At 45.7% G+C, this 12783-nt stretch overlaps 1 protein-coding gene across 1 annotated transcript in view; it reads left to right on the forward strand.

The window, feature by feature from the left end:
* The first annotated feature begins 327 nt into the window (after nt 1–327).
* Nucleotides 328–12783, forward strand: part of DENND11 (DENN domain containing 11) — a 47159-nt gene continuing 34703 nt past the window's right edge. Inside the window, exon 1 of the mRNA XM_070369166.1 lies at nt 328–702. Within this exon, the coding sequence (XP_070225267.1) occupies nt 453–702 (250 nt within the window). The 5' untranslated portion in view covers nt 328–452. The remainder of the gene's footprint in view (nt 703–12783) is intronic.

Here is a 12783-nt window from a genome sequence, read left to right on the forward strand (position 1 = left end):
CTGCATGTCCAGGGACTTGCAAAATAATGGTGGCGAATAACAATTCACGGCGGTACGGTCATCCCACGGAATCTTAAGTGAGAAAGCACAGGTAGACAGATGCAAGTGGCTTCGCGTCCCGGTCACCGCACTTTTCCCCATCCCAGAGAGCGCAGATGCATCCGTGAAATCTCAAACCCGGCACGCAGTTCCGCGAAGCGGGTAGGGAGGACGCCTCCTCGGGCGGGATCGGCACGCAGCCTAGCGGGGTGGGAGGGCGCTGGGCGCGGGGCGGGGCGGCTGGGGCAGGTGCGGGCCTGGGGCGGCGGCGGCGCGGCGGGTGCGCGGAGGCCCGGGCGGCGGCGGCGGGCAGCCCGCCGGGCGAGGGGAGTTCCCGCAGCCCGCCCCTGCGCCCGCCCCTCGCGGCCCGCGGCTCCTCCTCGCCGCCGCGCCGCGCCGCGCCTCGCCTCGCCATGGTGGAGCGCGGAGACGCGGCGCCGCTGCTGCGCTGGGCCGAGGGCCCCGCCGTCTCCCCGCCGCGGGCCCCAGTCCCGCAGGCTGGAGGCCGGGGATGGGGCGGCGGTGGGGGCGGCTGGGCGGCCGCGGAGCCTCCGAGGAGGCGGGAGCCCGAGGAGCTGCGGCAACCGGGGCGCCTCGAGCTGGGAGACGTGGAGGAGGACCAGGTGGTGGCCGTGTTCGTGGTCACCTTCGATCCCCGCTCGGGTGAGAGCCGCCCCGGGACCGGGGCGAGGGTCGCCCCCCAACCGGGCTTCGGGGACGGCGGGGGAGGGGCTCGCTGCGCGCGCACCCGCACACCTGCACCCCTCTCCCCGCCGGCTGCGGGCCCCCCCCGGGCGGGCAGGGGGTGCCTCAGCGGGTTGGGGGCGTGGGGCTTTGTTCCCTGCGCCCCCGGGCCCCCCTCTCCCGTTCCGTCCCGCTGCCTCCCGGCGGGTCCCCAGCCGGCGCCCCAGTCCCCACAGTCCTGTTTGGACTTCTGTGGTGATAGAGGATCCTGTTCGTGGCCACGGGCACGCTAGCTTTTGTTTTCTTTTCGGGCTTGGCTAATCGGTTTCTCCTGTGAAGAGGAGGAACGCCCCTCCACCCCTCCAGGTGAACTCCTTCGGAAACAGATCGTCCTAAGCCTCCAGGTTCTCTGCTTCCCGCCCTCGCTCCCCATCCCTCTCTGCCTGGTAACTTTGTGAGCGCCCAAGTTCAGTCTCTCTGACGGCATTATTTTGAGGAATTAACGCCTGGAGTATTAAGGGATGGCACGGAGGGATTAAGCTGGGGACGGATTAAAAGAGAAACCTCCTCGGTAGGCTCTTTGCGGGTGTGTTTGGAGAGTTAAAGGGTGATCTCGCATAATCTTTAGCCTAACCATCCGGTAAGGAAGTGTGCATTTTACTGGTGAGCGAATTCCTGGGGTTCAAAAGTGAAGGCGTTAAGTTGTTGTTCAGTCGCTAATACCTCCCTCGGAGAGCCTCAGGTGGTCGGGGAAGGGTTCGGCTCTCAGGAGTGGAGGGAGGAGAGCTCATGGTTCTGAAAAGTGTTAGTCGCTCAGTCGTGTAGGGTTAGTCTCAACCCCACGGACCTGAGCCTGCCAGGCTCCTCTGTCCATGGAATTGGGGTTAAGAAACCCAGATGGGTCTTTCTGTTCTCAGTCCACTGAAGTTGCTGGAATGTGGAGTGTCTAATTATGTGGAGTGTCAGCTTTTTTCTCTAGGTCCCTACCTGGTCCTCCAAGGATGAACTGTAGAAACCTTTCTGAAAAACATGAAAGGGTGCGATGGAATGAAAGGGAAAGGAAAAGTGGTGAGGATCTTGGGATGTCAGAAGATGGGCAGGATTAGAACCCAGCAAGGCCCAGGAGGAAATAGGAACAGCTGTGGGGAGACTAGAGCTTTCTGACTCCTGGCGATTCCTTGGCCCCTTCCCTATGGCTTTCAAACTTTTTTGACTGTGACCCAACATATGAAATTCATTGTACATACCAATCAGTTTGCTCCATACATACATATGTAACTGAAATTAAAGTTTCATGAAATAGAACTAATCCCTTTCACATGTAGTACATACTGTCATTTTCTATTTTTTGTTTTTTAATGCTCATCGCATAGGCTGCTTAACTGACATATGGTTGGGACTCCCAGACAGGAAAACTGTTCTTTTTTGACCGAAGTAACCTTTATCGCTAGAGAAAAACATACTATTTTGTAACTCATAATATTCCTTATTCCTTCTGTACATAGATGTGCACATGAAATTCTTTCTGAAAAGTGTTTAAGAGTAACTAGAAGAAATGGAGAGGGAGCATTCACAGGATCTGATTTAGCAGTGGTTGCACTGGGGGTAGAGACAGGGGTAGATGAGGAGGAAAAAAAAAATGGGCTGACCACAGGTGGAGTTAATAATACTGTAAAGTACTTCAGAGCTGGGCCCCTCCCCCTGCCTTGTTAGTCACAGCTGGTACGCATGGTTTTGTGGGTATGTGTGTAAGTATTTGTGTGTGGAGACACACATGTACACGAGTGTGTATTTGTAATGGCTTTCAGATTGAGATTAGTGTGGAAAGAAGGGATGTAACAGGCATTTGGACACTTGCTTTGTGTAGGTGTTTTACCATAATGGTGTTTCACTTAATTCTCACCACAGTTCTAATTGGATGATCATTTATACCCCATTTTATACATGAGCAAACAGAACAAAGATGATTAAGTAATTTGGAAATATTAACTAGCTGTGGCTGTGAGTCTGGTTGTCTTTCAAGTATATTCAACATGACCTGAACATCTGCCCTCCTAACTTTTCCTGTTAACTGTGTGCAAAGAGGGGAAAGGATGGGAGAAAGTGGGGTGGGCAGGAGACAGAGTGTGTTTTTAATTATGAGTGATACTTTTGTTTTTTTTTGGAAAGCTGCTGTTTCCTGCCCATAATTCTCATTCGTCATTATCCTAGTTCCGAATGGCACTTTACATTCTGAAAAAAAAAAAAAATTCTGATAGTATCTGTATTGAGTAAAAATTGTGTGATGAAGCACCTAAAAGTAAAAGATGGGATGAATGAATGAATGAATGCTCCTGGGGTTCCCAGGGCCACAAAGGTCAACACTGGGACGAGGGCCTCAGAGAGCCTGTCCCTTGTGTGAGGGCTGGGGGAGTCTCAGGCTGCAGAGGTGACACATAGGCCCTCGGATACCCAGGGAGGTATCAGATACCCAGGCAGACGTCACTGGGGCCAGGCTTCTGTCTCCCAGTTTCATTTGAGTGTCTCAACCTTTATCCTGCTATGGAGGCAGGTCTGCTCTATGTTGCTGTTTAATCTTGGTCCACCAAGACTTGTGCCTTCCTAAACCTATGATAGCCAAAGTAGTAAAGTGAATACTGGCTTCTTTACCCAAATCAGATCGTATCACAGAAGTTCTTACATAGGAGACACTGTCGTCTCTATGACTGCCCATCTGTGCCCCACGTCTCCCACTGTGTCCTCCGCGTCCTCCCCTCGGAGCTTTCTCCCTTCTCCCCAAACCTCCCCAGGCGCTTACTGCCCAGGCCGTGGGTATTTCATTCATCTTCCCTCCTGGTGCAGGTAACAACACGTTGGTGTGTGAGCCTGCGAGAGTACAAGAAGGGATGGGGAGGAGAGAATCCACCCCTGTGGGTCATCTGTCAGGGCGTGAGTGGTCTGTGCGCTGAAAGGGAATGAAACGGAGGAGTGGACCCTGGTTACAGGCGCACGCGCGCGCGCGCGCACACACACGCGCGCACACACACACACGCTGCACACACACACACACTTGGACAGGTGAGAGGGAGAAGTGGACCTGGTTACACACACACACTTGAACAGGGAATGTTCAGTGATTCTCAGACTGTTATATGGGAATAAGAGAGTATATACTTTTGGATACAGGTTTGGGGTTGAGCATCTGTAGAAAGAATCAGAGAAGACTGTAGGGGCATAAAGAATGTTATTTTCATTGGAGCTACGGTTTGAAGATTATGGTTGTTGGCTCCGTAGATGATGTGAGGACCAGGGCTTCAGGGTCAAGAGAGGTACAGCCTCCCTCTCTCTGACACGCACTCTCGCTCCGTCCTCTCTGTCTCTCTCTCACACACTCACTCGCTGACACACTCAGTCTTTATCTGGAGCAGGGAGTCCCTGGGATGTGGTGGTGCCGGCCATCTGGGCTACAAAGCTGCTATTGAAAGCAGGCCCAGATGCTGACTCTACGAGCCGGGTGGGAGAGATTGGCAGCCAGAATATTGCTTTTTTATTGTGTCCAACCCATCATTTAGAGCTTTGACTCTGTTCTTTGGGTCTCTAGGAACTAAATTTTCTTCCTCTGCCTAATTAAGGGAAAAGGTAATACCATGCTTGGAAATCAGCCTCCCCCCTCCCCAATCCCCTCTATGAAAGTGACATAGCGTCTCACCGTGCAACTGAGGGCCTGTGTATGGGCCTGAGGCAGGTAGAGCTTTGAACCTACGATGGATGATACCTGTGATTCAGCCTTGTTGGACTGTTTGTTTATAAGAGATCCACTTTCAACAGCTCCATTTTCCTCAGAGTTATTTTGTGGGTGTCTAGGGAAAACTCCTGTGTGTGTGTGTGTTTATGTGGGGATGACTGAGGGGTGGGACACCTGCTGTGGTTTATAGGATGTCTCTTTTTCCTTTGTTCTTCGTGATTAGGGATGAATTACCTGTTCCTCCCTCAACCTCTAGCCAGTGCCTCAGTTACATCTGAACCCCTTATTTAATTTAGTGCATGCTTCAAATGACTATAGTATTAAAATCACTCACATGCACAAGTTTTAACCTCCATACATTCTCCTTACAGTCAACAAAACACAAGCTATTTTCTTTTTAACAACAGTGACACGGAGGCCCAGGGAGGCAGGGCCAGGTGTGGTATCTGAGGCATAACTTGGAGGACTGCCCAGGTCATCTGACTCGTGCAAATAATAAATGGCTCCAGCCACTGGTGGGAAAGTGACAGAGGAGAATGAGAGTGGAAAATTTGGAGTGTAGTTTTGAAGCAAGAAGAGCAGTCCTAGGGATGGCCAGCTCATAGAGGCCAAGAGAAGGCTGGTTCTGATAGCCAAGGCAAGCAAGCCTCTTCAAGTGATGTAATTCGGCCATGGCTTTTCTCTGTACTTTCAGTCAGAAGTCGGTGGATTACAACTGGTGGATTTCTTTAGTTCCCATGTTGGCAGACTCTTTCCCAGGCTGTTGGTGATTCACCTACTTGCGGTTTTCAGGGAGAAGTCAGTTGTTGACCATCTGCTGTGACTTCTGTTTCTTCTCTTGAAAGCTGATGGAGACTCAAGTAGGAGGGGAAGTCATAACACCCACCGCTTACCGAATGCCCACCATGGACCAGGAATTATCCAATCCTTTACAGCATTCGCAGTCATGAGGCAGACAGGTACGGGGCCGTGAAGTCATCTTAAGTCACAGAGCAGAGGTGGGGGCAGAACCCAGAGGCAGGCTGGCTCTGCCTGCATCCAATGTCTGTGGTCCTTCCCACGTCACACCACACCACTGCCTGGTGCAAAATGATACGGCGTCCGTGAAATGGAAAGTTTCTTCCATGTAAAATTAATGCATTGGAATTCAGCCATGGATTGGCATATGGCTGACTTGAAATCACCGGGATTAATTTCTTCCTGCCTCAGGTTTCTTTATCCTGACCCTTTCTTCCTTAGCTTTGGATAGACTCTCATCCTAGGTGATGTTACGACAATTCAAAGCTATGTAAGACCTAGTCGAATGATATGGGCTGTTGACATCCCTGGTGTTAGAATCTGAACCGTGTAAGCTTCTGAGGTTTCTTCCATTTGGGGTTGGAGGCCTACTGCAGAAGTGGGGACCACGAGCACTCCTGGATTCTTGCCTTTTTTCATGAGACAGGATTCCTTTGTACCTCTGGACTGGAATGAGGGCCTGTATGTATGCTGATGGGTGGAACCTGAAGGAAAGACTGAAAATCAAGGCACATTTCTTCTGAGAGGAGAACTGGTACATAGCTCCCTACTTGAGGTCAAAGGAGTGGTAACAGGACCTTTGCATCAGTCGCTGATTATGAAATCAAGACCTCAGGAGGAAATTGTTGGTTGGGAACCGCCTAGCAAGGAAGGAGAAGAGGAGGAAGGAAAGTCACATATTTCCCGTTAGAAAGAGATTATTTTGGTTCAAGACCATTGCTTTCTCCGCTTTCGGTTTTCTGAGATCAGCTTTCTCGCAGGCATCAACAGTGGCAGCTGACATTCTCTTCTCTCTGGAGAAATGATGGTTGATGAAGTCCAAATATGCTGGGGCGAGGGGTGGTCATTCCACATTTTGACCGAAAGAGAAGATAGAGGCAGCCCTGTATGGAGGAGATAAGACAGAGTACATCTCACCTAGCACAGGAGCTTATGAAATATCAACCCTGGGAGGCCCTGGCCCACCAGGCCATGGGGTTCAGACCGTCTCTGCATCCACAACCAGGCTCAGCATTGTCCTCTAGCTTCCCTGGGTTCAGTGAGCTGCCAACTCAGTAATCTGTTAGTGCAAGTTCCTTTGCCCCAGCCCAGCATCTGGCTCCAGGCTGCCAAGTTATGTTCCACCAATATTTATTGAATGACTGGCTGAAGGCACACAAAGCAGATTGCCACGTCTGTTCTTCGTGCTGTCATGTCCATCCCTCCACATAAGTTGTCTTAGCAGCGGGAGGCTAGGCAGGGCCTGTGCGTACCTGTGATGGGCCCAAGGCAGGGGGAGACTTGGAGATGGAAGGAGAGCAAGCTGGGAAACAAGGCACCTGTCCATGTTGATCGCCCTCTCTCTTTAATTGCTTACCCCTGGGATCAGCTCCCTGGCTGGGTTCCTGAAGTGTGGTGAGGAGATTTGGAAAACCGAATGGCTTTGCACGTGAGGGCTGAGGCTGCGGTAGGTAGCATTCTGTGTGAGGTTTTTCTGGCCCTACATGGCTCACCACAAGGATTGTTATTTTTGCAAAATCACTTTCCTTTAAGCCTGTACAAGTTTCTTATATAAACGGGCTTCTAATTTTTGAGCATCGTGTTTTCTTTCTGTTAAAGAATGACCTTTAGCCATCATGCTGCTTCATCCCCCTAAATATAGCACATTGTCTCAATTATTTTTTGCTTTTGCAAAGTCCTTTATGCTTAGCTTATGGTTTTTCCCAACTCTGTTATTTCAGTTATGTTCCTTAATTCATAGGATACATTTTTTAATTTTTCTTTTATCCTGGGATATAGTTGATTTGCAGTGTTGTTAGTTTCAAATGTACAGCAAAGTGCTTCTGTTATGCATAAACATATATCCATTCTTTTTCAGATTCTTTCCTCATAGAGGTTATTATAGAGTATTGAGTTCCCTGCGCCGTACAGTAGGTCCTTGTTGATTGTTTTATACATAGTAGTTTGTGTATGTTAATCAGTTCAGTCGCTCAGTTGTGTCCGACTCTTTGCGACCCCATGAATAGCAGCACGCCAGGCCTCCCTGCCCATCACCAACTCCTGGAGTTCACCCAGACTCACGTTCGTCGAGTCAGTGATGCCATCCAGCCATCTCATCCTCTGTCGTCCCCTTCTCCTCCTGCCCCCAATCCCTCCAGCATCAGAGTCTTTTCAATGAGTCAACTCTTCACATGAGGTGACCAAAGTACTGGAGTTTCAGCTTTAGCATCATTCCCTCCAAAGAAATCCCAGGGCTGATCTCCTTCAGAATGGACTGGTTGGATCTCCTTGCAGTCCAAGGGACTCTCAAGAGTCTTCTCCAACAGCACAGTTCAAAGCCATCAATTCTTCGGTGCTCAGCTTTCTTCACAGTCCAACTCACATCCATACATACATGACCACTGGAAAAACCATAGCCTTGACTAGATGGACCTTTGTTGGCAAAGTAATGTCTCTGCTTTTGAATATGCTCTCTAGGTTGGTCATAACTTTCCTTCCAAGGAGTAAGCTCTACAGTTAATACCTAATTCCTAATTTATCTCTCCTCCTCACCTTTCCCCTTTGGTACCATAAATTTGTTTTCAAAGCCTGTGAGTTTGTCTCTGTTTTGTAAATAAGTTCGTTTGTTTCATCTTAGATTCCACATATAAATATATGGTATTTGTCTTTCTCTGACTTAATTCACTTGGTATGATAATCTCCAGGTCCTTTCATGTTGCAGCAAATGGCATTATTTCATTCTTTTTCATGACTGCTATTTCATGGTATATATTGATATGTACCATACCTTTAGCCGTTCGTCTGTCAGTGGACATTTAGCTTGTCTTGGCTACTGCAAGTAGGGCTGCAGTGAACGCTGGGGTGCATGTATCTTTTCAAATTATAGTTTTCTCCAGATACATGCCCAGAACTGGGATTGCTGGATCATATGGTAGGTCTTTTTTAAGGAACCTCCGTATTGTCCATAATGGGTGTGCCAGTTTATGTTCCTGCCAACAATATAGGAGGCTTCCCTTTTCTCCACACCCTCTCCAGCATTTATTTGTAGACTTTTTCATGTTGGCTATTCTGACTGATGTGAGGTGGTGCCTCACTGTAGTTTTGATATGCATTTCTCTAATGATTAGTGATGTTGAGCATCTTTTTGTGTGCCTTTTGGCCATCTGTAGGTCGTCTTTGAAGACATACATAGTTAGATTTTCCACCCACTTCTTTGGAGAAGGAAATGGAAACCCACTCTACAGTTCTTTCCTGGAAAATCCCATGGACAGAGGAGTCTGCAGGCTACAGTTCACGGGTAGCAAAGAGTCGGACTCGACTGAGCAACTGAGCACCCACTTCTTGATTGGGCTGTTTGTTCTTTAATATTGAGTTGCATGAGCTGTTTGTATATTTTGAAGATTAATTCCTTGTCAGTCACTTTGTTTGCAAATATTTTCTCCCATTGTGTGGGTTCTCTTTTCATTTTGTTTATGATTCCTTTGCTGTGTAAAAGCTTTTTAGATTTACTTAGATTCCATTTGTTTATTTTTGTTTTTCAGTACTCTCAGAGGTGGATCCAAAAAGATATTACTGTGATTTATGTCAAAGAGTATTCTGCCTATGTTTTCCTCTAAGAGTTTTACAGTATCTGGCCTTACCTGTAGGTCTTTAACCAATTTTGAGTTTATTTTTGTGTTTGGTGTTAGAGAATATTCTGATTTACATGTAGCTGTCTTTTACATGTAGCTGTCCAGTTTTCCCAGCACCACTTATTGAAGAGACTTTTTTCTCCATTGTACATTCTTGCCTTCTTTGTCCTAGATTAATTGACCATAGGTGTGTGGGTTTATTTCTGGGCTTCCCGTTCCATTGATCTATATTTCTACTTTTGTGCCAGTACCATACTGTTTTGATTAGTGTAGCTTTATAGTTTAAAGTCAGGGGGCCAGCTCCATTTTTCTTTCTCAGGATTGCTTTGGCTATTCAGGGCCTTCTGTATTTTCATACAAATTAAAAAAAAATGTTCTAGTTTGTGGAAGAATGCCATTGGTAATGTGTTACGGATTATATTGACTCTATAGATTGCCTTGGATAGTATAAGCATCCTGATAGTGTTGATTCTTCCAATCCAAGAACATGGTGTATCTTTGCATCTGCTTGTGTTATCTTCAGTTTCTTTTATTAGCATCTTATAGTTTTTAGAGTACAGATCTTTTGCCTCCTTAGGTAGGTTTATTCCTAGGTATTTTATTTTTTTATGCAATTGTAAGTGGAATTGTTTCCTTAATTTCTCTTTCTGATCTTTTGTTGTTAGTGTATAGAAATGCAAGAGATTTCTGTATAAATTTTGTATCTTGTAACCTTCCTGAATTCATTAATGAACTCTAGTAGTTTTCTGGTATTACTAGCATCTTTAGGATCTTCTATGTATGGTATCATGTCATTTGAAAACAGTGACAGTTTAACTTCTTATCCAGTTTGGATTCCTTTTATTTCTTTTTTTCCTGTTTGCCATGGCTAGGACTTGCAAAGCTATGTTGAATTAAAGTGGCAAGAGTAGACATCCATGTCTTGTTCCTGATCTTAGAGGAAATGCTTTCATGTTTTCACCATTGAGTATGACGTTAGCTGTGGATCTGTCATACATGGCCTTTATTATGTTGAGGTACGTTCCCTCTGTGTCCACTTTCTGGAGAGTGTTTGTTTGTTTGTTTGTTGATCATAAATTGGTGTTGAATTTTGTCAAAAGCTTTTTCTGCATCTATTGAGATGATCATATGGTTTTTATTCTTAAGTTTGTTAATATGGTATATCACACTAATTGTTTTATGGATATTGAAAAATCCTTGCATCCTTGGGATAAATCCCACTTGATCATGGTGTATGATCTTTTTAATATATTGTTGGATTTGACTTGCTAGTATTTTGTTGAGGGTTTTTGCATTTGTATTCATCAGTGATGTTAGCCTGTAATTTTCTTTTTTGTGTGTTGGTTTTGTCTGGTTTTGGTATCAGGGTGATGGTGGCCTAATAGAATGAGTTTGGGAGTGTTCCTTCCTCCTCAGTTTTTTGGAAGAGTTTCCTAAGGACAGGTGTTAACTCATCCCTAAATGTTTGATAGAATTCACCTGTGAAGTCATCTAGCCTTGGACTTCTGTTGTTGGAAGTTTTTAAATGACAGTTTCAATTTCAGCACTTGTGATTAGTCTGTTCGTATTTGCCATTTCTTCCTGGTTTGTCCTTGGAAGAACATCTAGTTGTGACTTTGTGTGTGTTGGATGTGGAGTATCTTTTTTGATAGTCTTTTTTTGTTGATAGTTGTTCAGCAGGTAGTTGTGAGAGGAGGTAAGCTCAAGTCCTTCTACTCTATCTTCTTGTCTCCCTCTCATATGTTGAATTTTTTTACACCTTAGGAAATTTTAAAAACCTGTATGTCCCTCACTTAGGTATATCCTTCACTCCCCGTTTGTTGACATTTTGCCATATTTGCTTTATCCTTGTAAAGTCAGTTCTACCATGATGTGAAATATGCATTTCTAAAAACCACCGTGCTAAGCAAATCCTGCAGTAAAAACCATAGCATTTATGGGGAAGATGGGGTGAGGGGCACAGCATTTAAAAACCTCTTGAGTAACACTTTAAACATAGGAACATAATAAAAAGTGGTAGGACGACTGTACATATATTAAATAGCTAAGAAATACATCACTACTTTAAATATAGCACTCTACTTAAAAAAAAAAAAGACGTGTGGTTTGCTTACAAAGGTGGTTGTTGGAAGGGTGGAGTCTGTGAGTTATTATGAAGCAGTGGAAAAGAGCTTTGTGAAACTGGATGGAAAGTCGTAACACTAGAGGAGGTAAATGTGGCTCAGAACACACATGATGAACCGAGGTAGCAGGCAGGGGTTTGAGTGTTGTGTTGGGATTCATCTTGTATATTTCTGCAGCTGGGTGCAGTTTTCTGTATGCACACTGTAATCCTTGAGATCAAAACCACGTATCAGCACACATGAAATTCTCTGTGATCAAACTGTTAATATGTCACTTGCTTTGGACAAATTCAGCCAGCATTAGAGCAGAACTGAGGATGTATAGATATACTTTTTTCTGAACTGTTTGAAAGTAACTTGCAGGCATCATGGCATTTCATTTCTAAATACTTAAGTATAAATCTCCTAAGAAAAAGGCCATTACCCTGCCTAACCACAATATCGTTTCTACCCCCAGGATAATTAACCTAGGTTAGTTCATTTATTACGGAGAAGGCAATGGCAGCCCACTCCAGTACTCTTGCCTGGAAAATCTCATGGACGGAGGAGCCTGATAGGCTGCAGTCCATGGGGTCTCGAAGAGTCGGACACAACTGAGCAACTTCATTTTCACTTTCATGCACTGGAAAAGGAAATGGCAACCCACTCCAGCGTTCTTGCCTGGAGAATCCCAGGGACAGGGGAGCCTGGTGGGCTGCCGTCTATGGGGTCGCACAGAGTTGGACATGACTGAAGCGACTTAGCAGCAGCAGCAGCAGTTCATTTATTAGCTTTTTTAATTAATACATTTTATTTTTAACAGTTTTAGGTTTATTGGAAAATTAAGCAGCAAATACAGAATTTCCATATCATATACCTTCTTCCCTTACCCACCCACCTACATTACCTGTTATTGACATCTTGCATTAGTGTGGCATATTTGATACAATTGTTGAACCAGTATTCATACATTATTATTAACTGAAGTTCATAGTTTCATTGGGGTTCATTCTTTGTGTTGTACTTTCTATGGGTTTTGAAAAATGCACAGTGTTAGGTTATCTACCATAACAGTATCATACGGAATGATTTTGCTGCCCTAAAAATCCTCTATGCTCTGGTTATTCATCCCTGATTACCCCCAGATCTTTTTTTTTTTTTTTTTTTACTGTCCGTAGTTTTTCCTTTCCAAAATGTCATATAGTTAGGATTATACAGAATATATCTTTTTTGGATTGGCTTCTTTCATTTAGCGATATGCTTTTAAGAAGTTCCCTCCATGCCTTTGTGTGGCTTGGTGGCTCATTTCCTTTTGTTGCTGAATGGTGTTTTGTTGACTCAGATGGCTAAGAATCTGCCTGCAATGCAGGAGATCTGGGCTCGATTCCTGGGTTGGGAAGAACCCCTGGAAAGAGGGCATGGCAACCTACTCCAGTATTCTTGCCTGGAGAATCCCCATGGACAGAGGAGCCTGGCGGGCTAAGGTTCATGGGGTCGCAAAGAGTTGGACACGACTGAGTGACTAAGCCCAGCACAGTGTGTTTTATATGGATATCCTACAGTTTTTTAATCCATTCACCTTTTTGAAGGACATTTTGGTTGCTTC

This window comes from Bos mutus, chromosome 4, assembly GCF_027580195.1.
Source record: "Bos mutus isolate GX-2022 chromosome 4, NWIPB_WYAK_1.1, whole genome shotgun sequence".
Lineage (NCBI taxonomy): Eukaryota > Metazoa > Chordata > Mammalia > Artiodactyla > Bovidae > Bos > Bos mutus.